Source organism: Bos grunniens, chromosome 22, assembly GCF_055505025.1.
Source record: "Bos grunniens cultivar Pamir isolate PY7600 chromosome 22, Bosgru_T2T1.0, whole genome shotgun sequence".
Classification (NCBI taxonomy): domain Eukaryota; kingdom Metazoa; phylum Chordata; class Mammalia; order Artiodactyla; family Bovidae; genus Bos; species Bos grunniens.
Window position 1 is genome coordinate 14,303,836 of NC_141186.1, and position 26,581 is coordinate 14,330,416.

Genomic DNA, 26,581 nt, shown 5'->3' on the forward strand with positions numbered 1-26,581 from the left:
AGCTCACATCAACAGACCAAAATGTCAGAGAACCCAATTTGAGAACATTAGAGATATTCTATATTCTGTACATTGTTCCGTGGGGGAAAGCTCATGAACTGGTTCATTTGTGGTTGGTCAAAAATGGAGAGCAAAACTCTTATCATTCAAGTAATAGCAGAAAAAGCACAACTGACTGGAAGCCTGGAGACGTGCATCCCGGTCTCAGCCCTCCAGAATTTAACAGAGTGACTGTGCTCAACCCACTCCTTCTCACCGGGCCTTAATTTCCTTATTAGAAAATGATGACGAAGGAGCACTAAGTGACATCTGAAGTTTCTGTTAGCTCTGATACTTTGTAATCATTAGTCACAAATGTAGCAAATGAATATTGTTTTTCTCTAAACCTATTAAAACTCTACATGAAAAATTATTTTCATACATTACAATAAAGACTCGTGATAACAAACTGTGACTATTAGTACAATAAGTAAATCAATACATCAAAACTCTACACTAACATTTAGATATTAGAACTAGCCAGAGAAACAGTAAAAACAGCAAAAACCTATATGGCTCTTAGTCATGTGCCAGGTACTGTTCTTAGTGCTTTAAACGTTATCTAACCAAAAAGCTCTGTAACAGCCCCATTTCACAGATGATGAAGCTGAGGATGAGAAAGATGAGGTGCCTCTGCCAAGGCCATCTGGTCGCATGGTCTGCACTACTACTATGAAAGAATGCTATTCCGTAACTGAAATGACTGGAAAGGGAAAAAGAGGAAAATACAACTATTCAGTCTAATAGATGAATGAAAAAAAACACACCCAGATTTATTTCAAAAGGAACAGATAAAGATAGAGTTAATGGGGAGGGTTTTACATACCAAGTTGAATCTCTCCCACAGAGAAACAGAAAGGGCTATAGCATAAGTAAACAAAAAGAAGGGAGAGAAAATCGCCATGGTACCAAGACACTCTGCCTTGAAAATCAATGTGCTTCATTAAAATCTTATTTTGTGAAAGTTATTTCAGCATCTGTATATAGCAGGTCTATTATCCCATGACAGTCTTCCACATCAGTGACATCTTTCCGCATTAGTTAATTAACAGGTGCCACTCACAGAGCCAGCCCATTCTAGCTGACAGTGCAGAGATGCAGAGCAATATTATGCATTCAGCACCAGTGCTGTCAAGTAAACGACAACAATCAGTAGGGAATGCATTTCATTTTCCATTTTCTGGTGGAGAAAATAAACATTAGGGAAGAATCTGATATGCAGCTTTTATATATCACATTTCTGAAAAATCTGAAGTCATGTTGGAAATCAATTCAAGATATAAGAGAACTTGTAAAGACTCAAATACGAATGTAAAAGATGAGGCTGGAAGAAATAACCATAGGAAAAAAATATATGAGAAAGACTGGTTAGAAATAGAACACACTACTCATTCTTTACCCCCTTGCACTTGACCTCTTCATGGCTCTTGACACAAATGATCTTTTGAAAAAGCTGCTTTCTTCTTGGTTTATAGGACACCCCACTCTTCTGGGTTTCCTCCCCATCCACTCCTTTTCAGTTTCCTGAAGCGTTTTTCTCCTTCTCCCCACAATCAAGGCGTGTACCTATCTGATGAGGAGTCTGTCTTCCCCACTAGCCCATATATTCTCCAAGAGCAGGAGACATCCATTTGGGCTCTTCCACTCTCACTTAAGCCTCACACAGTCCCTGGTTCACACTTGGCACTCAACAAACATGTGTTGAGTAACTGGCATTACAATAAAATCGAGTGATGAAGGATTCATTCTAGAAATTCAGAGCTGATTAATCATTAGAAAACCCATTAATAAAAGATGCACTTAGCAGTGTGTGGGAATAAACAAATACCACCCCAGTGAGAACAAGCAGAAGCTATTCAGAACCCGCTAAAGCAAAGGAGTCAGCAACCATCAGTTGCATTTGGCAAAGACGCAAAGACAGGCAGGGGAGAGGAAAAGCTTTATTTTTTTTTTTTTAAGTTTCTTTTTTTTAAATTTTAATTGGAGGCTAATTTACAATATTGTGGTGGTTTTGCCATACATTCAGATGAATAAGCCATGGGTGTACATGTGTTCCCCATCCTGACCCTCCCTCCCACCTCCCTCCCTATCTCATCTCTCAGGGTCATGCCAGTGCACCAGCCCTGAGTCCTCTGTCTCATGCATCAAACCTGGACTGGCGATCTATTTCACATATGTTAATATGCATGTTACTATGTTAATAGCATTGATGCTATTCTCTCAAATCATCCTACCCTCACCTTCTCCCACAGAGTCCAACAGTCTGTTCTTTACATCTACGTCTCTTTTGCCGTCTCACATATAGGGTTGTCGTTACCATCTTTCTAAATTCCATATATATGCATTAATATACTGTATTGATGTTTTTCTGACTTACTTCACTCTGTATAATAGGCTCCAATTCATCCACCTCATTAGAACTGATTCAAATGTATTATTTTTAATGGCTGAGTAATATTCCATTGTGTATATGTACCACAGCTTTCTTATCCATTCGTCTGCTGATGGACATCTAGGTTGCTTCCATGTCCTGGCTGTTATAAACAGTGCTGCGATGAACACTGGGGTACACATGTCTCTTTCAATTCTGGTTTCCCAGATGTGATATCCAGCAGTGGGATTACTGGGTCGTATGGCAGTTCTATTTCCAGCTTTTTAAGGAATCTCTACATGGTTCTCCATAGTGTCTGTACTAGTCTGCATTCCCACCGTGTAAGAAGGTTCCAATTCTTCCACACCCTCTCCAGCATTTATTGTTTGTAGGCTTTTTGATAGCAGCCATTCTGACTGGCGTGAGATGGTACCTCATTGTGGTTTTAATTTGCATTTCTCTGATAATAAGTGATGCTGAGCATCTTTTCATGTCTTTGTTAGCCATTTGTATGTCTTCTTTGGAGAAATGTCTGCTTAGTTCTTTGGCCCATTTTTTGATCGGGTCGCTTATTTTTCTGGAACTGAGCTGTAGGAGCTGCTTGTATATTTTTGAGATGAACTCTTTGTCAGGGAAAGCTTTATAATGAAAAGACAGGAAGGCTTCGCGAGTGCACTGATTGGACATTGTTGGCATGGGGAGGCTGGGGGTGGCAAGGTCCCTTGTTATTGTTTGGGGGAGGATATTTGGCTTTCTATGACTACTCCTGAGATGGAAGCAGGGAGGAAAATTAAGGAAGTTAAATCCTGACTGATTTGGGATACGGAGGTGGTGGTTCGGCATTTGAGACTGAACGGTGCAGAGGTTGTGAGTCAGAAGTCTATGTTCAGATAGGATCTGATCACTGCCCAGTCAGCAGTAGAGATATGTGGATTCAGGTCAGGAACAAGAGGATGCCTACACTCACAATTTTCATTAAAAATTCTGTTGGGAAACAACAAGGACCTACTGTATAGCACAGGGAACTATATTTAATATCTTACAACAATTTATAATGGAAAAGAATCTTTAAAAGAATAAATACATATGTATATACACAATATACACACACATACACAGAACTGAATCATTTTGCTCTATACCTGAAACTAACACAAAATTGTTCGTTCACGTTTGTATACAATTTTGTGTGAGCAAAATGATTCAGTTCTGTGTGTGTGTGTGTGTGTGTGTGTAATTGTATACAAACTATACTTCAATTTAAAAAACAAAAATTCTATTGGATAATCTAGCCAAGGTAACAATAATAATAGTTAACTACTTTGGTAGTTAACAGGCTTCTTTAAAAGCCTGCATAGGGAAGAGACTAATGAGATTTAAAACCATTAAGTAGAATTCTGTATACTGACATAGAAATATGTCTATGGCATATTATATGGAACACCCAGTTAATAAATAATACAGAATAATAGTATATATACTATAGGCATTTAAGAGTAATTTTTTCTTGAACACTTCATATTTTTCAGCACAGTGCTATTTTATACACTTTACACACATCTTCCCCAGTCCTCCGTGGCCACCCATTACTTTGCAGAGGCACCCTCATCCTTCACTCCTGCCTCAGCGTTGTTCCTATTGTTCTTTCAAGCCAAGGTGGTCCATCCTCATCTACCTAAAGCCTCCACTTCACTCAGCAGGCACATTTGCACTCACACTTCCTTCTCCTTTGGGAGTTCCAATTATGTCAACCACCCTTCCAATATCATCTTGCAGTACTACTTATCTATTTGCATAAGGTGCTTCTCCCCAACTAGACAGCACATTCCTCAAAGAAAGAACTTACAATGGAATGAAAAGTACATTTAAAATATTGGAATGTATATAGTCGAATTGAACAGAGTGCTTTCTGTGAGTCCCATAATGTCTATCAGGGCATTGGAAATACAGGTTTTCAGGAAATACTTACTTGTTCAGAAACTGCATAGATAAATGAATATGTAAATTAATTTAGATAAGAGGACAATAAAATCACTGGCACTTGAGGGTATGGACTACATCTTCTGCATCACTTTACCCAGAGGCCACTTCAGTGACTAACACCTACCAGCATTTAATAAACATCTGTGTGAAAGACAGTAAGAAAAGTAAGTAAACAGAGGCAGGAAACAAGACTTAGGTGAAGGTTACGAATATCAACAGATTAGAATTTGTTGAGAAAAGAAAAACATTCAGTGTAAGAGACTAATAGCCACTTAGAAGATGGAATTGAAGACATGATTCTGCTTACAACAGCAACAAAAGAAGATAAGATATTTAGGAATAAATATAACAAGGACTTTGCAAGGTCTACATGAACAAACTCATAAAACACTATCAAAGGACACAGAATCTGACAGATGGACAAACTGAGTCCTAACATGTTTCTAGACAGAAAAGCTCAAAATCATAAAAATGTTGATTTTTCCTAAATTCACCTATAAATTCAAAGTAACTGCAATAAGAATAAGCAATCAATGTGTTTTTTGAAACTAGACAGGCTAATTACAAAGTTATTATGGAGGGGAAAAAAAAACACAAAATAGCAAGGAACCTTTTAAAAAAGGTAAAATAACTAGAAGCAAGAATTATCCCAATCAAATATTTAAATACATAAAAATACTACAAAAATTAAAAGTTTGGCATTGGTATTTGAGTAAATAAACCTAAAGGCAAAAATAAAGAGGTCTGAAATCAACACAAAAATACACAGAAATTCAATATGACTTCATTTCAGATCAATTCAGATCAATGGAGAAAAGACGGAATATTCACTTAATAGTACTGGCATTACTGAGTAGTCATAAATCCTACTTTCACCATTTAAAAATCAAATAAATTCCAGGTGGATCAATGACTTAATAATCGAATCTAAATCCATAAATGTAACAGAATAAAAGTGAACTTTAAAAATCAAATAAATTCCAGGTGAATCAATGACTTAATAACCAAAACTAAATCCATAAAAATAACAGAATAAAACAGAACTTGTAAGTTTAGAGTTGAGAAAGTATTTAATGTAACACAAAACTTGGAAGCCTATAAACTATATAAAAATCTCTTATTTCCATAGTAAAATATAAGATTAACAAACAACATTAAAAGTCAAACATGTATAATATCATATAAGAAACGAATCACCAGTTCAGGTTCGATGCATGATACAGGATGCTCAGGGCTGGTGCACTGGGATGACCCAGAGGGATGGTATGGGGAGGGAGGTGGGAGCGGGGTTCAGGATGGGCAACACATGTACACCCGTGGCGGATTCATATTGATGCATGGCAAAACCAATACAATATTGTAAAGTAACTACCTCCAATTAAAATAAATAAATTTAAATTAAAAGAAAAGTCAAACAACAAAGTAGCAAATACATGCATAACACATCACTGGGTCAATCTTCATTTATTTGAAAGAACACTGACAAGCCAGTAAGAAAATGTTAAAATCATAGAAGAAAAGAGGTCAAAGGAAATAAACAGATACACTTTTCAAACAGAAACACAAATGACTCTTGAATAAAGGAAGAGGTACTTGTAATAAGTACACTCCTAAATTTAAACAGAGAGGACTCTGACATCCAGTCATGATGCTGTAACTGGTATCAAATTAGTCCTTCTACCATAAATAATGTTAAGCCTAGACAAAATGAATGACACAATTGTTTTTCAGATGTGCGACAAGGAGTACAGGACTCTGGTTCCTGAAGAGAGGGAAAATGCATGAAATGAGCTCTGTAGTCACCCTGGCATTCTACCTAGAGAAACTTTCCAAACTAAGCACAGGGTGGTAGGGCCCCAGGAGAGCATGGCAGACTCACTTTGCTGAGGAGCAGGAGAATAAAGCTAGGGTTTGCTGAGGCAACCAGAGCTTGCCTGGCAGAGTACTGAAGAGGGTGGAGCTGCCCAGAAAAGAAGCTTCAGGAATCTGCATCGTGGTACCCTGAAGTTTTTGGCCAAATACTGACATGTTCACTGGATGAGATTCCAGGAAATGTGATAGAGAACAGCACCCTGGAAGCTGGGGGTTGATAGAGAGTATGAAGATTGCATGGAGCTGGGAGAACATGAATTCTGACAATTCAGAGAAGACAGGCCTTGTCAAACAGACTGAGTGAGTATTCAACTGAGACCTCAGAAAAGCCACACCTTACTGATAACTTCTGGTAACAAAAATTTAAAACAAGCCTTGAAACAATCAACCAGAACCAGCAGTAAATACAATGATAGCCAATAAAGAAGTCAACGTTCTCTAAAGGAAGACAACAAAATTCAGATTCACGATACAGCCTCCAGAACAGCTACCAGGCAATGATAGCTGTTTTTGCATATATGATCATATATGCAAAAAATCATGGAAATGTAAGCAATAACCAAAAAAGAAATACCAAGAGTACACAGGGTTTTAAAGCAGCAAATGAAAATATATTGAAAGACATAAAAGATCATTCATATGATCATAATGAATTAAGAATCACAATTCTTCAAGAAATAAAACCTAAAAACAAATGGAAATTCTAAAATTAAAAAGTACATTATTGGAAATGAAACATTCATCAGGTGCAACCAAAAGTAGACTAGAGGGCTTCCCTCGTGGCTCAGAGGTCACAAATCCACCTGCCAAAAACCGGAGACACGGGTTCAAGAAGGTCTCTGGTCCAGGAAGATCCCACATACTGCAGAGCAACTCAAGTCAGGCACCGCAACTCTTGAGCCTGTGCTCCAGAGCCTGGGAGCTGCAGCTACGAAAGCCTGCGTGCTCTGGCGTTCATGCTCTGAAAAAGGAGAAGCCACTACAATGAGAAGCCCGTGCACTGCAACCAGAGAAAAGCCCGTGAAGCAACAAAAGCATAGCAAGGTCAAAAATAAATAAATCTATTCTTTCATAAAAGCAAACCAGAAACGGCAGCAAAAAACACCAGTAAGCAATAAGATAGATCTACAGAAATTATCCAATTTGAAAAAAAAAGAAAAAAACAAAATTAAACTTAAGGTCAATGATTTTTACAGACTACTATATCGAACAACCACAGAAAATGCATTCCTTAACAGTACATACACATGAAATCTTCAAGACAGACCACGTGCCAGTTCAAAATAATAATCTTCAAAAATTTCAAAAAGCTGAAATCTTACAGAGTGTTCTTTCAACACAATTGGAAATAAACTAGAAATCAGTAATAATAATATATTTAGAAAACTCCCAAATATATGGAAATTAAACAGTATACTTCTAAAATACCCATGGATTAAAGAGGGAATGAGGGAAATTAGAAAATATGTCAAAATGATTCAAGGAACACAACAATGTTTAGAAAAGATCTGTAGCTCTAAATGCAAGTAAAGAAGAAAGCTTTAAAAATCAATTCTATAAATTCCCATCTTAGGAATCTTGGGGGGAAAACATCAATTAAGCCGAAATGAATGAAACAAAAGACAAACATTAGAGAGTTTCTTCTCTTAAAGACTAGTTAATTGATTAAAAACCCAACAAAATTGAAGGAAAAGAAAAAACACAAATTAAAACCACAACGGAACACTATTCTTTAATGAGAAGTAACACAATACTGACATACAACGCAACACTGATAAACCTCAAAAAGTGTTCAGTTAAAAAAACAGCCAGATGCAAAATACTATACTATCTTGGCATATATGAGAACGTGCTAAGTTGCTTCAGGTTGTGTCCGACTTTGTGCGATCCTACGAACTGTAGCCTGCTAGGCTCTTCTGTCCAAAAGGAAATGGCAACCCACTCCAGAGTTCTTGTCTGGAGAATCCCAGGGACGGGGGAGCCTGGTGGGCTTCCGTCTATGGGGTCGCACAGAGTTGGACACGACTGAAGCGACTTAGCAGCAGCAGCAGGCAAGAATACTGGAGTGGGTAGTCATTCTCTTCTCCAGGGGATCTTCCCGACCTAGGGAATGAACCTGTGACTCCTGCAGATTCTTTACCATCGGAGCCACTAGGGAACTCTATACTAACTTTATACTATCTTGGATGGTATCATTTATGTGAAATGTTAAAAAAAAAAAAACAAATCTCTAGAAACCAAAAGCTCAAATGGGAAATATAGCCCAACAAAAATTTGCCGTAAATTTCACACCTCTGTATTATATTGTATTATCAAATTTAATGACAATTTAAATATCAAGCTTAATTAAAACTGACTCTATTACATGTTCTTACCACGGGATCACTTCACTCATTCATTCTGATATTCTCTTGCCAATACATTTATTAAGTTTGTGTTCTTGCATGAGGTCTCTCAGTCGTGTCTGACTCTTTGCGACCCCATGGACTGGGGTGGATTGCCATTTCCTTCTCCAGGGGATCTTCCTGACCCAGGGATCGAACCTGGGTCACACACTGCAGGCAGACTCTTTACTATCTGAGCCACCAAGAAAGCCCTTTATTAAGTTAGAACTCAATAAATATGAGTAAAGTGCAATTGAACACTGTTTTTTTGTGGTTTTTTAAAAAGATTTTTTGGCCATGCCACATGATTTGCAGAATCTTAGTTCCCTGACCAGGGATCAAACCCATGACCTTGGCAATAAAAGCATAAAGTCCTAACCACTGGGCCACCAGGAAATTCCCTCAAATTTTTTTTTTTTATTGATGAAAACTTCTGTTGGGAAGTATCACAAGGAACCTCAATATACAAAACAGATGAGAACAGAGGTGCTCCATGGAAAGAAGAGAAAGAAAGCTGTCTTGCTTATGATCTACCCTTAAATTCCCTCTTCCAACCATGCACCTTCCCCTTACAGTAGTCTGGGTAATCATAAGATGACTACACCAAAGACCAAAGAAAATAAATATCTGCAAAACCTTTGAAGCATCACAACAGAATGCTAATATTTCCTGGCAAGCGGCAGCTTTTTTCCTGTCTGTAGAGTGCTGAGGCACGACATCTTGGGCAATTTTTTCTTCATTTGAACAGAATATGCAGCGTGCTTCCCTTGTAGCTCAGTCAGTAAAGAATCTGCCTGCAGTGCAGGAGACCTGGGTTCAATCCCTGGGTCGGGAAGATTCCCCTGGAGAAGAAAATGGCAACCCACGCCAGAATCCTGCCTGGAAAATCACAAGGACAGAGGAGCCTGGTGGGCTGCAGTCCATGGGGTCGCAAAGAGTCAGGCACGACTGAGTGACTAACACTTTCACTTTTCACTTTCTTGCAGTGGGCTCATAGCCTGGATACAACAAACTGTAAGACGCAAAGGGTAGGAGTTCAGATTTAAACTTCTATGTAAAGTAGTTAAAACTTGAGCTTTTCAGTTGTCCAGTTTCACATACAAAAGAGAATGTACCGACATTTTAATTAATGGTTTAATTCAACAAAATCTTGCCAGCTTTATGTTGAAGACAAAGGCACATTCATGGGGGAGAACAAAATAACAAGTGCACGGCACTGAAGGATGAAGAATAAGGTTGTTTGTGACCAGAGACTCCCTGCCTAGGAACCCACCACCCGAATCCTACCCACCTACACTCAGGCTGAAGGACCAAGCCCTCCAGTCCCTGTAACCACAGTGGACCACAGGCCATGGCCCAGAGTCTCAGAGGTTTCACCCATCTCTCTGCCTAGAAGTTTCCTACATGGGGATTCAGCTCCCCACAGGAGTATACCTCCAGACATAGATCCTCTGGACATTGTGTAGTTGCCTGATCTTGTTGCATAGCTCCATCTGCCTCTGCAAAAACGTTTAAGCTCTGAAATTTGTTCTGCCATCTAATTTTATGAACACATTAATTCTTCCATTCCATGCTGCTTTCATTTGAACTCCCTGAGTTGAATACATAGTCCATGTACCTTCCTTTTTCTTATTTATTAATAGAACAGTTCAAATCCCTTATCTTCAATCTGAGAAGAGAGTAACTGAAAAATAAGGTGTGAATACATAGTTTTCCCTGAGCCATTATTTTCTAAATACTCTGCCACTGTAGTTAAAACATTTTATTATTAAATTTTGCTGTATTTTGATGTAATCAAAAGATTGTTGGCATATAAGTAAATTATGAAGCATAATACTACAATAAAATATACACATAAATGTAATATTGAACTTAAAAAATTAGGATATTACTAACTCAATTTAATCTGCCTCGATAAGCCTCGCTAGATATACCCAGTATTTTGGATTTTGAATGGTTTATTCCTTTGGCTCTGCTTTCACAGTCCTATTACACATACATATCCCTAAATGTATTATTTTTGTTTTTGAGCTTTATAAAATTGGTTATTATATGACAGATAGAATTGTGCAGCCTGCTTTTTTTCTCATTTAATATGGGCTGGTGCATATAGCTATGAGACATTCATTTCATTGCTGGAAAATATTCCAGTATATGGTTTTACCACATTCACCTACTGAGATTCATTTGGGTTGTTCCAAGCTATGAATATTTCTGTACATTTCCTTTGACTCAAATATGCAAGAACTTCTCTAAGATATATTTGCAGAAGAGAAACTGCTCAAAGGATATACAAGTGTTCAATTTTATAAGATAGTATAACTACTGTCCACAGTGGAATTATGAGTGTATAGTCATCCACAGTGTTCATTCTGATCCATAACTTTAGCAGTAACCTAGAGTCAATCTAATAGCATAAAAATGGTATCTCATTGAGAATTTAACTTGTATTTCCCTATTATTAAATAAGCTGGAATCAAGATTTCTGGGAGAAATATCAGCAACCTCAGATATGCAGATGATACTAGACCTAATGGCAGAAAGTGAACAGGAAGTAAATGAGGGTTAAAGAGGAGAGTGAAAAAGCTGGCTTAAAATTCAACATTCAAAAAACTAAGGTCATGGCCTCCAATCCCATCACAATCCCATTGGCAAATAGATGAGGAAAAAGTAGAAGCCGTGACAGATTTTATTTTCTTGGTCTCCAAAATCACTGCAGATGGTGAAATTAAAGATGCTCACTCCTTAGAAGGAAAGCTATGACAAACCTAGACAGCGTATTAAAAAGCAGAGACATCACTTTGTCGACAAAGGTCCATATAGTCAAGTGAGTGAAAGTTGCTCAGTCATGTCCGACTCTTTGCGATGCCATGGACTATACAGTCCATGGAATTCTCCAGGCCAGAATACTGAAGTGGGTAGCCACTTTCTTCTCCAGCTGATCTTCCCAACCCAGGAATCGAACCCACATCTGCATTGCATGTGGATTCTCTACCAGCTGAGCCACCTGGGAAGCCCCTATACAGTCAAAGCTATGATTTTGTCAGTAGTCACGTACCTATTTGAGAGCTGGACCCTAAAGAAGGCTGACTGCGAAAGAACTGAAAACTGACGCTTTCAGACTGAGGGCAGGAGGAGAAGAAGGCAACAGAGGAGGAGATGGTTAGATAGCATCATCGACTCAATGGACATGAATTAGAGCAAACTCTAGGAGACAGTGAAGGACAGAGGAGACTGGCATGTCCATGGAGTCGCAAAGAGTTGGATATCACTTAGCAACTGAACAACAACGATTACTAAAAAAAAAAAACTGCTATTTTCACATTTATTTGCCATTTATCTCTTCAATAAACACTTATTCATTTCTTTTGTTTAATTTCCTAGTATGCTGTTTGTCTTTCTTGATTCCCACTGAACTGAGGGAGTTCTTCAAATACACAGGAAACTAACCCTATGTCAATTACATGTGTCAGAAACAGCTCCCCTCGGTTTATGCTTTGTCTTTTCACTTCATACATGGTGTCTTACAAAGGACAAATTTGTAAAACTTTATGGCACTCAACATTTCTTCTGGAAGTTTTAAAGTTTACTCTTCTGTATTTAAATATATAAAACATATGGACCTGATTTTTGTGAATGGTATGAAGTAGAGACCCAATTTCTTTTTATCCCTCATCTTAAAAAGCTATTATTATACGACCATTTATTGAATATTTACATCATTTCTCCAAAGATTTAGAATGCCACTTCTATCACAGAACAAGCAGGGCTCTATTTCTGAGCAATCTGTCTGTTCCATGGGTTTATTTGACCATATCTGAACTAAAGAATACTCAAACTACTGCACAATTGCACTCATCTCACACGCTAGTAAAGTAACGTTCAAAATTCTCCAAGCCAGGATTCAGCAATATGTGAACTGTGAACTGTCTGATGTTCAAGCTGGTTTTAGAAAAGGCAGAGGAACCAGAGATCAAATTGCCAACATCTGCTGGATCATCAAAAAAGCAAGAGTTCCAGAAAAACATCTATTTCTGCTTTATTGACTATGCCAAAGCCTTTGACTTTGTGGATCACAATAAACTGTGGAAAATTCTGAAAGAGATGGGAATACCAGACCACCTGATCTGCCTCTTGAGAAATCTGTATGCAGGTCAGGAAGCAACAGTTAGAACTGGACATGTAACAACAGACTGGTTCCAAATAGGAAAAGGAGTACGTCAAGGCTGTATATTGTCACCCTGCTTATTTAACTTATATGCACAGTACATCATGAGAAATGCTGGACTGGAAGAAACACAAGCTGGAATCAAGATTTCCAGGAGAAATATCAATAACCTCAGATACGCAGATGACACCACCCTCATGGCAGAAAGTGAAGAGGAACTCAAAAGCCTCTTGATGAAAGTGAAATTGGAGAGTGAAAAAGTGGGCTTAAAGCTCAGCATTCAGAAAACGAAGATCATGGCATCTGGTCCCATCATTTCATGGGAAATAGATGGGGAAACAGTGGAAACAGTGTCAGACTTTAGTTTTCTGGGCTCCAAAATCACTGCAGATGGTGACTGCAGCCATGAAATTAAAAGACGTTTACTCCTTGGAAGGAAAGTTATGACCAACCTAGATAGCATATTCAAAAGCAGAGACATTACTTTGCCAACAAAGGTCCGTCTAGTCAAGGCTGTGGTTTTTCCTGTGGTCATGTATGGATGTGAGAGTTGGACTGTGAAGAAAGCTGAGCGCCGAAGAATTGATGCTTTTGAACTGTGGTGTTGGAGAAGACTCTTCAGAGTCCCTTGGACTGTAAGGAGATCCAACCAGTCCATTCTAAAGGAGATCAGCCCTGGGATTTCTTTGGAAGGAATGATGCTAAAGCTGAAACTCCAGTACTTTGGCCACCTCATGGGAAGAGTTGACTCTTTGGAAAAGACTCTGATGCTGGGAGGGATTGGGGGCAGGAGGAGAAGGGGACGACAGAGGATGAGATGACTGGATGGCATCACTGACTCGATGGACGTGAGTCTGAGTGAACTCTGGGAGTTGGTGATAGACAGGGAGGCCTGGCGTGCTGCGATTCATGGGGTCGCAAAGAGTCGGACACGACTGAGAGACCGAACTGAACTGAACTGTATCCTGTTTGCCATTTATATTCGTACATGAGATTGATCTGTAATTTTTTTTGTTAATGTACTGTCCTAGGCTAGTTTCAGTATGAAGTTATACTGACCTCACAGAATGAGTTGGGGTAATTAACTGTTATCAATGGTGAAAGTGTAAGATTGAAATTATCTGGACTTGAACTTCTGTAGAACTCCCATTTAAAACCATCTGAGCTTGACCTATCCCTTCTAGGAAGGTTTTTTAATTTCTTAAACAGTTATAGACAGGGAGCACCACTGATTTACATATATTGAGTAAATTTTTCAAAAGTACTAGATTTAGATGATAAATTATATATTTAGGCTAGTTATAATACAATTCAGACTTTCCATATCTTGAATCAAGTTTGGTAAGTTATCTTTTTCTGAGAGTTCATCTGTTTTCAAACTTATTGGCATAACATTTCCATAATATTGTTTTATTGTTTCTTCAGTGGCTGCTCTCTTTTATTCTTAATACTATTTATTTATACATTCTCTCCTTTTCCCTGATGAGGCTTTCCTGAGTTTGATCAATCTTATCAGTCGTTTCAAGGATCCATGTGTTGGTTTGGCTGATGTTCTCTACTGTATTAAGGAACTTTCCGGCTTCATTAACTGCTGCTTTTAATTACCTCCTTCCCTTGGGGTTATTTTTTTCTTTCCTTTTTATAACTTGAGTTGGACCCTAGCTTATTAATTTTCCTCTTATCTCTTTTTCTCTACTGAAACCATTTAAAATAGTGGTTCTCAATCCTGGCTGACACCCTGATATCTAGAAAATATCAATGCCAGGGTCCCAATATACAAAAACTCTAATTTCATTAGTCTAAGGTGGGGCCAGGGTATCAGCTTCCATATCTGAGTTCCTATCATCTATGTCCGGTGATAGGAGGGCTGAGGTGGGTATAGAGGGCAAGGAGAGAGCAAGCTGAGCGAAGGTAGAAAACATTTCTTCAGAAATCAGGGAGACAGAGCGAGAGCCTGCATGCATCCTGCAGCCAATTTCCAGGATCAGGCCAACTGAGAAATTCCCAGAAGTGCTCGTGATAGCCCAGAACCCTCGATCCAGCATATTTTTTAAAAGAGAAAACTACAGACACATAAAAAATTAGCAATTGCCTGGAGCTAAGGGTGAGTGTGCAAATTCACTGCAAAGGAGTACAACAAAACTGGGGTGATGAAAATGGTCCACATCTTGATTATGGTGGCAGTTTCACAACTGTACACTCATCACATTGCATGCTTAATTAGTACATTTTATCCCATGCAAATTATATCTCAATAAATCTGGTTAGCTGTTTGAACAAACTCCATATGTATAAAACATTTCAGAGATTACTTGCACAAATAATCATGACTTCAGCTCTTCTTTACACTGTGGGAACACCATGATCTAAAGCTGGCCTGAGGAACAGGGAAGATGGCATTGGTTTCAGAACCTGCAGTTCATGGTTGTCCGATCTAGTTTTGCAAGGCACCCCACCTTTCTCAAGACTTCCTCACCAACATTTAGGAAGCAGTCTAGAAGAGCTCTAAAGGTCCTGTCCACCCTAAAATTCTCTCCAAAAATTCCTGGTAATCTCACAGGATAACTTTTTTTTTTTTAAGAAATTATCTATTTAGGTTAGAATGTTGAAAAAGATTAAAGACACTGAGTTCTGAATTGCTGAACAACTAACCTAAATAATGATGTCTCTTTTTCACATTATATTTACCTTAAAAATATAATATAAATGTAATTAGTACACATGCTTTATGAATCATCTGGGGTTTTCGGTCTGTTAAGAAAAGAAGAAACTTAATGATTAACAGCTGACATCTGAAAAGTTCTAAAAATGACATACAATAGCTCTATGTTCTTCTGGGGCAAAAAAAAACTGAAGTTTGCTCATGATATAAATACATTTTAAAAGCAAGGATTCCAAAAACATGAGCTAGAACTAGATATACTGAATCCAGAACCGCAACACTCAGAACTAGTCATTTGAATCATTGCTATGGTTTCAGCAATATGAAAGGCCATTTGGGGTGAGTCAAACTAGACAAAAATAAGGCAAACAAAACAAAAGAAGAACACTCCACTGAAGTAGAGATATGTTTTCAAAATTCTTATTTTGGGTCATTTGAGCAGGTATCCTGCTGGTCAGGCAGAGAATGCTCACCCCTTTCACAATGATATGATCTCCTCTTCCTTCCCTAATATCTCTGCTCAAATATCATCTTAAAAGGGGAGCATTCCTCAATCATCTTGTAGGGAACCCCCATCTCCCATGTACTATCCCCTTATTCTGTCATGATCTGACATATACTTGATACATAAATTATTTACTGTCTCTCTCCTCTAGAAAGGCTTCTGTTAAGCCAGAAGCCTTTGTTTTAACCAGTGATATGCTAAGTTGCTTCAGTCGTGTCTGACTCTGTGCGACCCCATAGACGGCAGCCCACCAGGCTCCCTGTCCCTCGGATTCTCCAGGCAAGAACACTAGAGTGGGTTGCCATTTCCTTCTTCAATGCATGAAAGTGAAAAGTGAAAGTGAAGTCGTGTCCAACTCTTCGCGACCCCATAGACAGCAGCCCACCAGGCTCCTCCGTCCATGGGATTTTCCAGGCAAGAGTACTGGAGTGGGGTGCCATTGCCTTCTCCGAACCAATGATGTGACCAGTGCCTAAAATAATAGTGGGAAATAGCCACTCTCAACAATATTTAAATAAATGAATGTGTAAATGACTATGTGGATGGATATCAAAGACATTTCTGTTACTTTGGACTATAAAATGGCTCGGGTCTTCAGACTGATGTATGCAAATATGAAAATGTAAAGTATAACCCTGAATTTCATTTTCCATCAATGTCTGATTACCCACTGATTAAATCTGACAAGCTACAAAGAGAGAAAAATCATTATTAGACCCAAACCTATCATCTATAACAATCTAAATGTAACTAATGATTCATTTTATTATACATAAAAGCTTTTAGAGGGAAAAAAATATATGGCCACAATCTTACTGTAAAAATTTTGAATGAACTCTGCTGTGTTTTAACATAGCTAAATATATAGTTATACTTTCCTCTCAAAATGTAAACTATAAACATATATTTAGAGATTGTTTCATTTGTAGAAAGATAATCTAATCACAAGTTGTAATATAAAATCCACTGAGTTGTTGCTATTATAAATATATGTGTACATGTACACCTATTTATATATATATATATTTATATATGTATATACACACATATAGTTTTTACACACATTCACATACACAGCCCTTAACGGGAGGCAAATGAGCATTTTCTCAGTGACGCTTATGCGCCATAATAATTCTTGATACAACTAAATGATAATATTATCCACATTTTACAAATAAGGGAGCAGTTCACACATGTGCCCCAGCTGAGTGCTCAAGGTCACACTGCTAATATGTAGTACCATCAAATGACAAACCAATCTGATTTACTGAATCTAAGGCACTCAATACTCAATGTTAACCTACCATCTGCATATACAAAAACAGTTTTTTAGAAAACCTTTTTATTGCTTTAGACAAAAAAGTGTATAAATATCATAAGTGCACACCTAGATAAATTTTCCCAATCTGAAAATACCCATGTAAACAGCCTGAGAACGGGGAATCACCATCACCCAGAATCCTCTTGTTCGCCCTCCAGACATCGTCCTCCTCCCAAAAAGCCATTACTGCGCTGACTTCCAAAATCAAGGATTACCTGCCTGGTTTTGCAGTCTAGAGAATTAGAATCACACGAGACCCATTCATACTGCACTGATAGTAGCTGTAGTTCATTATTCTCACTGCTGCACAGCATCACAATGTGTGAATATGCCAAAGTATATGTAAGCATTCTAAAGCTGATGAGCACTTGAGTAGCTTTTCATTTTTGTTATGAATATTGTACTATGAACATCTTTGTACATGCCTCTCAGTCATGTCTTAAGAGCTTTCAGTGTAGACAGTCTATCCATTAAATTTATTCCTAGTTATGTGAACTTTTTGCCTACTCATATAGTCCATGGGGTTCTCACGGCAAGTATACTGGAGTGGTTTGCCATTCCCTCCTCCTGTGGATCACGTTTTTGATTACATTCTTTGTAGCCAAAGATGGAAAAGCTGTATAAGTCAGCAAAAACAAGACCTGGAGCTGACTGAGGCTCAGACCATCAGCTCCTTATGGCAAAATTCAGGCTTAAACTAAAGAAAGCAGGGAAAACCATTAGGCCAGTAAGGTAAGACTTAAACCAAATCCCCTCTGAATACACAGTGGAGGAGACAAACAGATTCAAGGGATTAGATCTAGTAAACAGAGTGCCTGAAGAACTATGGACAGAGGTTAATAATACTGCACAGGAGGCAGCAAACAAGGCCATCCCAAAGCAGAAGAAACCCAAGAAGGCACAGTGATTGTCTGAGGAGGCCTTACCAATAGCTGAGAAAAGAAGAGAAGCAAAAAGCAAGGGAGATAGAGAAAGGTACACCCAACTAAATGCAGAGTTCCAAAGAATAGCAAGGAAAGATAAGGCCTTCTTCAATGAACAATGCAAAGAAATAGAGGAAAACAAGAGAAAGTGAAAGACTAAAGATCTCTTTAAGAAAACTGAAAAAATCAGAGGAACATTTCATTCAGAAGGGCACAGTGAAGGATAGAAATGGTATGGACCTAATAGAAGCAGAAGACAGGGGAAGAAGAGATGGCAAGAATACACAGAGGAACTGTACAAAAGAGACCTTAATGATCGAGATAACCATGATGGTATGATCACTCACCTAGAGCCAGACATTCTGGAGTGTGAAATCAAGTGGGCCTTAGGAAGCTCTGCTGCCATGAAAGATAGTGAAGGTGATGGAATTTCAGCAGAGGTATTTAAAATCCTAAAAGATGATGCTATTAAAGTGATGCACCCAATATGTCCGCAAATTTGTACTCAATTATGTCAGCAGTGGCCACAGGACTAGAAAAGTTCAATCTTAATCCTAATTTCCAAGAAGGGCAGTACTAAAGAATGTTCAAACTACCGGGCAATTGCACCCATCTCCCATGCTAGTAAGCTTTTGCTCAAAATCCTTCAAGCTAGGCTTCAGCATTATGTGAACTGAGAACTTCCAGATGTTCAAGCTAGGTTTAGAAAAGACAGAGGAGCCAGAGATTAAATTGCCAACATTCCACAGATCATAGAGAAAGCAAGGGAATTACAGAAAAACTACTGCCTCTGTTTCATTGACTATGCTAAAGTCTTTGACAATGCAGATCATAACAAACTGTGGAAAACTCTTAAAGAGATGGGAATACCAGACCATCTCACCTCTCTCCTGAGAAACCTGTATGCAGGTCAAGAAGCAACAGTTAGAACCTTATGGAACAAATGACTGGTTTCAAAATTGAGAAAATACGGCAAGGCTGTCTATTGTCACCCTGTTTACTTAATTTATACACAGAGCACATCACGCGAAATGCTGGAATGGATGAGTTACAAGCTGGAATCAGGATTGGTAGGAGAAATATCAACAACCTCAGATATGCAGAAAATATCACTTTAATGGCAGAAACTGAAGAGGAACTAAAGAGCCTAAAAGTGGAGCTTTTAGTAAAGAGGAGCTAAAGTGAAGAGGAACTAAAGATGAGGATGAAAGAGGAGAGTGATAAAGTCGATTTAAAACTTATACCTGTGGCAGATTCATTTTGATGTTTGGCAAAACTAATACAATTATGTAAAGTTTAAAAATAAAATAAAATTATAAAAAAAAAAAAACTCAATCTAAAAAAAACTAAGATTAGGCATCCAGCTCCATCACTTCATGGCAAATAGAAAGGGAAAAGGTAGCAGCAGTGACAGTTCCTCTTCTTGGGCTCTAAAATCACTGCAGACAGTAACTACAGCCATGAAACTGGAAGATGATGGCTCCTAGGAAGCAAAGTTATGACAAACCTAGACAGTGTATTGAAATGCAAAGACACCACTTTGCCAACAGAGGTCCATATAGTCAAGACTATGGTCTTTCCAGTAGTCATGTACGGATGTGAGAGCTGGACCATAAGGAAGGCTGAGTGCTGAAGAATTGATGCTTTCGAACAATGGTGCTGGAGAAGGCTCTCGAGAGTCCCTTGGACAGCAAGGAAATCAAACCAGTCAATCTTAAAGGAAATCAACCCTCAATACTCATTGGAAAGACTGATACTAAAGCTCCAATACTTTGGCCACCTCATGGGAAGAGCTGACTCATTGGAAAAGACCCCGACACTGGGAAAGATTGAAGGCAGTAGAAGAGGGCAACAGAGGATGAGATGGTTGGACGGCATCACTGATGCAATGGACATGAACTTGGGCAAACTCTGGGAGATGGTAAGGGACAGGGAAGCCTGGCGTGCTACAACTTGGTGACTGAACAACAACATTAGCTGATTAACAATGTTGCGATAATTTCAGGTGGAGAGCAATGGACTCAGCCACACATATATAGGTATCCATTCTCCCATGAACTACCCTCGCATCCATGCTGCCACATAACATTGAGCAGAGTTCCTTCTGCTATACAGATGGTCCTTGTTTGCTATCTGTTTTAAATACAGCAGTGTGTACAGGTTGATCCTAAACTCCCCAAGGAGAAGGTATAAAACTGAGCACAAAAATTAACTACTATAAAGACAGCATTTTGAAAAAGGATGTTTGAGAAAGTCTCCAGCATCATCTGATGGAGTTTTTCTATACCATAATTTGTCCTAATATTTGCTGGAAAAGCTCAAATCTATGCCAGAAGAAAAATTACATGAAGAAAGAAGGTCTTTAAATGAAAAATGCAGAATATAAAATATAAGCCATGACCGTTTTATCACACTATACACAAATAAATACTTGAGATCTACATATAGAGGGAAAATAATAAAACTTGGAAGAAAGCACAGAAAAAAGTCTTCCTGACTATGGCACAGGTGAAAATGTTTTCAACAAGGCATTAACTATACAAAAAAGAGCATTAACTTCAACAAAAAGCAGTAACTATAAAAATATGAACTATATTTCATTAAATTAAGAACATTTACTATAAAACTCTTAGAGGAAAACATAGACAGAACACTCAATGACATACATCAAAGCAAGATCCTCTATGCCCACATCCTAGAGTAAGGGAAAGAAAAACAAGTGGGGCCTGGTTAAACTTAAAAGCTTTTGCACAGCAAAAGAAACTATGAGCAAGGTGCAAAGACTACCCTCAGAATGGGAGAAAATACTAGCAAATTAAACAACTGACAAAGGATTAATTTCCAAAATATACAAGCAGCTCATACAACTCAATGCCAGAAAAACAAACAACCCCATAAAAAAAGTAGGGAAAAAACCTAAATAGACATTTCTCCAAAGAAGACATACTGATGGCTCAGAAACACATGAAAAGATGCTCAACATCACTCATTATTAGAGAAATGCAAATCAAAACTACAATGAGAGGTCACGTCACGCTGGTCAGAATGGCCATCGTCAGAAATTCTACAAAGAGAGGGTGTGGAGAAAAGGGAATGCTCCTGCACTGTTGGTGGGAATGTACATTAATACAGCCACTAAGGAAGATGGTATGGAGATTTCTTAAAAAACTAGGAATAAAACCACCATATGACCCAGCAATCCCACGCCTAGGCATATACCCTGAGGAAACCAAAATTGAAGGAGACATGTGTATCCCATTGTTCACTGGCAGCACTATTTACAATAGCTAGAACATGGAAGCAACCCAGATGCCCACTGACAGATGAATGGATAAAGAAGTTGTGGCACACATACACAATGGACTATTACTCAGCCATAAAAAGGAACACACTTGAGTCAGTTCTAATGAGGTGGATGAACCTAGAATCTATTATACAGAGTGAAGTGAGTCAGAAAAAGAAAGATAAATACTATATTCTAATGCATATATACGGAATCTAGAAAAACGGTACTGAAGAATTTATTTACAGGACAACAGTGGAGAAACAGACATGGAGAACAGACTTATGGACATGGGGAGAGGGGAGGAGAGGGTGAGATGCATGGAAAGAGTAACATGGAAACTTACATTACCATATGTAAAATAGATAGCTGTATTCTGCTGAATGGCTCAGGAAACTCAAACAGGGGCTCTGTATCAACCTAGAGGTGTGGGGTGGGCAGGGAGATGGGAGGGGGTTTTAAAAGGGAGGGGATTTCAAAAGGGAGGGGATATATGTATACCTATGGCTGATTCATGCTGAGGTTTGACAGAAAACAGCAAAATTCTGTAAAGCAATTATCCTTCAATAAAAAATAAATAAATTAGAAAAAAAAAAAAAAGAACATTTGCTCATTAAGTTCATCACCTAGGGGTATAAAGGTACACTACAAAACTGAAGAAACTATTTGCAATGCACACATCCAACAAAGGACTCTTACTTACAATATATAAAGAAACCTCTAATTCAATAAGAAAAACACAAATCAACATTAGAACCAAGTGAAAGATAATGCAAGACAGAAGAGTGGATATGCAAACAGCCAATTGGTACATAAAAATATTACAGAATCAAACACTACTACAAAATCAAACACATACTACTACGCACCAACAGAAAGACTAAAATTAAAAGACAGAGACCAAATACATGGAGCAACTGGAATTCTCTTACATGGCCAGTTAACATACAAATTAGCATAACGCTTGAGAAAATGATTCTAGACGCATGGATGTATGTCTGTGTGCCTGTGTGTGGGCAAGCATGGCTCTGTATGCATCCAAAACAAATGAGAAGATACATCCACAGCCAATACAATATTGTAAAGTTAAAAAATAAAATTAAATTAAAAAAATTTTTTTAAAAAGATATGTCCACAAAAAGATACATACAAGAATGTTCACAGCAGCTTTATTTGTAACAGACATAACTGAAAGTAAGCCTAATGTTCATCAGTAGGAACAGAAAGACTGTAATGCATTAGTACAATGGGATACTAAGTAGAAATTTTTTAAGTTAAAAAAAAAAGCGTATGAAACAAACAATGCAGATGAGTCTCATCGAAATTATACCATGAAAGTTGTTTTTGTTTAGTCACCCAGTTGTGTCCGACTCTTTGCAACCCCATTGACTGCAGCACGCCAGGCTTCCCTGTCCTTGTCCATCTCCCTGAGCTTGCTCAAACTCATGTCCATCGAGTCAGTGATGCCATCCAACCATCTCATCCTCTGTCGTCCCCTTATCCTCCTGCCTTCAATCTTTCCCAGCATCAGGGACTTTTCAATGAGTCAGCTTTTCGCATTGGATGACCAGAATACTGAAGCTTCAGCTTCAGCATTGGTCCTTCCAGTGAGAATTCAGGGTGGATTTCCCTTAAGATTGACTGGTTTGAAATCTGGCCATGAAAGTAGCCAGACACAGAAGTGCACATACTCTGTATTTCTTTTATATGAAGTTCATGAGCAGACTAAACTAATCAATGGTGACAGGAATAAGAATGCTGATGAGACTACAGACTAAACTAATCAATGGTGATAGGAATAAAAATGCTGATGAGCCCTGCATATGGATGGGCACGGGCTGGGAAGGGATGTGAAGGAATTTCCTGATGTAGTAAAAATGTTCTGTATCTGGATCTTGTGTTGGTTTTACATCTTTATACATATGTAAAAATTCATTAAGTGGTATGTTTAAAAATTAGTATAGTTTATTACTACCTGGTAAAGCTCAGTAAAAGGTAAATGAAATATGACCCCCAAATGGAGACTATTTTCACACCTACTTAAATGTTTTCCACATAAACCTCAACAGGTCTTGAATTTATAGAAGAATGTGATGGGTCCCAATTAGTTTGTAAGAATAGGCAATGGTCTGGAAAAATGAAACTTTACTAGACAAATTATTGTTTTAAATATTTGCATAACTGGCATATGGTTCTGAAAATAAGTATAATTTAGGAAGCAGAGTCAATGGTGCATTTTCTCCAGGCAGATCTGTGCACTGTGATGAGGTTTACTTTTCAGCTGTAACAGCCATTAAAACCAAGTATCAAAACTAATCAAACCAGAAGCAGAAAAAAAAAAGATAAGCCACAGACCGGGAGAAAATATTTGCAAAACACATATCTGAGAAAAGACTTGTATCCAAAATACAGAAAGACTCCTTAGAGCTCAACAATAAGACAACAAACAACCCAATTAAAAAACAGGCAAAAGATCTGAACGCATACTTCATCAAAGAAAATACACACAGATGCCAAATAAGCATATGAAAAGAGGCTCCACATCATGTGTCATTAGGGAACTGCAAATTAAAACAGCAAGACACCACCAAAAACTTACTGGAATAGTGAAAATTCAAAACACTGACACCAACCGCTGGTGAGAACACGGAGCACCAATTCTCCTGCGTGGCTGGTAGGAATGTAAAGTAGTACACCCACTGGGGAAGACAGTTTGACACTTTCTTACAAAATTAAACACAAGCTTCCCAGATGACCCAATTTTTCTCCTTCGTATTTACTAGAATGAACTGAAGACGTAGGGCCACACAAAAACCTGCACCTGGATATTTGTAGCAGACTCATTCATAATAACCAAAACTGAGAAGAAACAAAGATATTTTTCAATAACTAAGTGCATAAACAAACTGTGGTAGTCCAGTGTAATACTAAAAGGCAATATATGGTAAACACAATGGAATGTTATTCAGCAATAAAAAGGAATGAGCTATATCAAGCTAAAAAAAGACATGGAGGAACCTTAAAATGTGTATCATTAGGTAAAACAAATCAGTATGATAAAGGCTGCATTTGGATTCTTCCAAATAGATGACATTCTTTCTGGAAAAGGTAAAAGTTGGAAGATATTACAAAGTCAGAGCTTGGGGTGGGAGTGATGGGGAGATGAATAGGTGGAGCAAATGATTTTCAGAGCAGTGAAACTATTCTGTAGGACACTGTAATAGTAGAAATATGGTGACACATACCTGGCAAAACCCATAAAACTGTATAATACAAAGTACATAAGATTGTACAATACAATCTGTAAACTGCTCTACTGTAAAAGGCTAAATCACATTTTCAAGAATAATAAAGCACATTTGATTAAAATATAAAAGGTATTTCATACCATTAAAATGAATAATATGAGTTTAAAATAATGTCTATTTCATTTGAAGCTCATTGTAAGGAGAGGCTCTCCAATCCCCACCTGAGGACACACAAGCACCCCCTGTAGATCCATACTGTTTTGGGGAGAAGCGTGAGGGGAGAGACTGCCTCTAAAGGAGCTAGACTTTGAACAGTTGGCAGATTAGAACACTTGCTAGCACCATACACAAAAATGGTGTACAGACCTGAATGCAAGGCCAGACACTATAAAACTCTCAGAGGAAGACAGGCAGCATCATGTAAATGTAAAATGAAAGACAACCCTTAGAATGCGGGAAAACATTTACAAAGAAAGCAACTGACAAAAGATTAATCTCCAGAATATATAAGCAGCTCATGTAGCTCAGTATAAAAAAAAAAATTCCATCAAAAAATGGGTGGAAGACCTAAACGGACATTTCTCCAAGAAGACATACAGATGGCTAAGAAACACATTAAAAGATGCTCAACAATGCTCATTATTAGAGAAATGTGAACCAAAACTATAAAGAGGTATCACCTCACACCAGTCAGAATGGCCATCATCAAAAAATCTACAACAATAACTGCTGGGGAGAGTGTGGAGAAAAGGAAACCCTCTCTCACTGTTGGTGTGAGTGTAAATAATACTACCAATGTGGAGAACAATATGGGGGTTCCTTAAGAAACTAGGAGTAAAACTACCACATGGCCCAGTAATCCCACTATTTGGCATACACCCTAAGAAAACCATAATTGGAAAAGGTACACGCACCCCAGTGTTCACTGCAGCACTATTTACAATAGCTGGGACACAGAAGCAACCTAGATGTCCACTGAGAGATGAATGGATAGATTTAAGGGAACGGAATTAGGTCATTTGCAGCGATGTGGGTAGGCCTACAGTCTGTCATACAGAGTGAAGTCAGAAAAACAAACACCATATATTAACACATGTATACAGAATCTAGAAAAATGGTACTGATGAACCTATTTGCAGAGCAGGAATAGAGACAGATGTATAGAATGGACTTGTGTGGCGGGTGGGGGGAGGAGAAGAGGGTGGGACGAATGGGGAAAGCATTGACCACATATACACTACCATGCGTAAGATAGATAGCCAGTGGGAAGTTTCAGTATAGCACAGGGAGCTCAGCTTGGTGCTCTCTGATAACCGAAGAAATGATGCTTTTGAACTGTGGGTTTGGAGAAGACTCTTGAGAGTCTCTTGGACTGCACGAAGATCCAACCAGTCCATCCTAAAGGAAATCAGTTCTGAATATCCTTTGGAAGGACTGATGCTAAAGCTGAAACTCCAATACTTTGGCCACTTGATGCGAAGAACTGACTCATTGGAAAAGACCGTGATGCTGGGAAAGGTTGAAGGTGGGAGGAGAAAGGGACAAGAGAGGATGAGATGGTTGGATGGCATCACCAACATGATGGACATGAGTTTCAGTAAACTCCAGCAGTTGGTGATAGACAGGGAGGCCTGGTGTGCTGCAGTCCGTGGGGTTGCACATGACCGAGTGACTGAACTGAACTGATGACCTAGAGCGGTGGGATGAGGGTGGGGGGAAGAAAGGCTCAAGAGAGAGGGGATAATATGTATACTTAAAGATGATTCACATTGTTGTACAGTAGAAACCAACACAGCACTGAAAGGCAATTATACTCCAATTA

General features: G+C 38.4%; 1 protein-coding gene across 47 annotated transcripts in view; it reads right to left on the reverse strand.

The window, feature by feature from the left end:
- The window catches only part of ULK4 (unc-51 like kinase 4), a 507,208-nt gene that overhangs the window by 180,722 nt on the left and 299,905 nt on the right, over window positions 1-26,581 (reverse strand). Inside the window, exon 35 of one of the 47 annotated variants that reach the window (XM_086366095.1) lies at window positions 6,876-7,226. The exons of the other annotated variants lie outside the window; for them this stretch is intronic. Coding sequence (XP_086222221.1) covers window positions 7,093-7,226 — 134 coding nt within the window. The 3' untranslated portion in view covers window positions 6,876-7,092. Of the gene's footprint in view, window positions 1-6,875; window positions 7,227-26,581 lie in introns of those variants that run through there. 47 annotated transcript variants of the gene reach the window in all.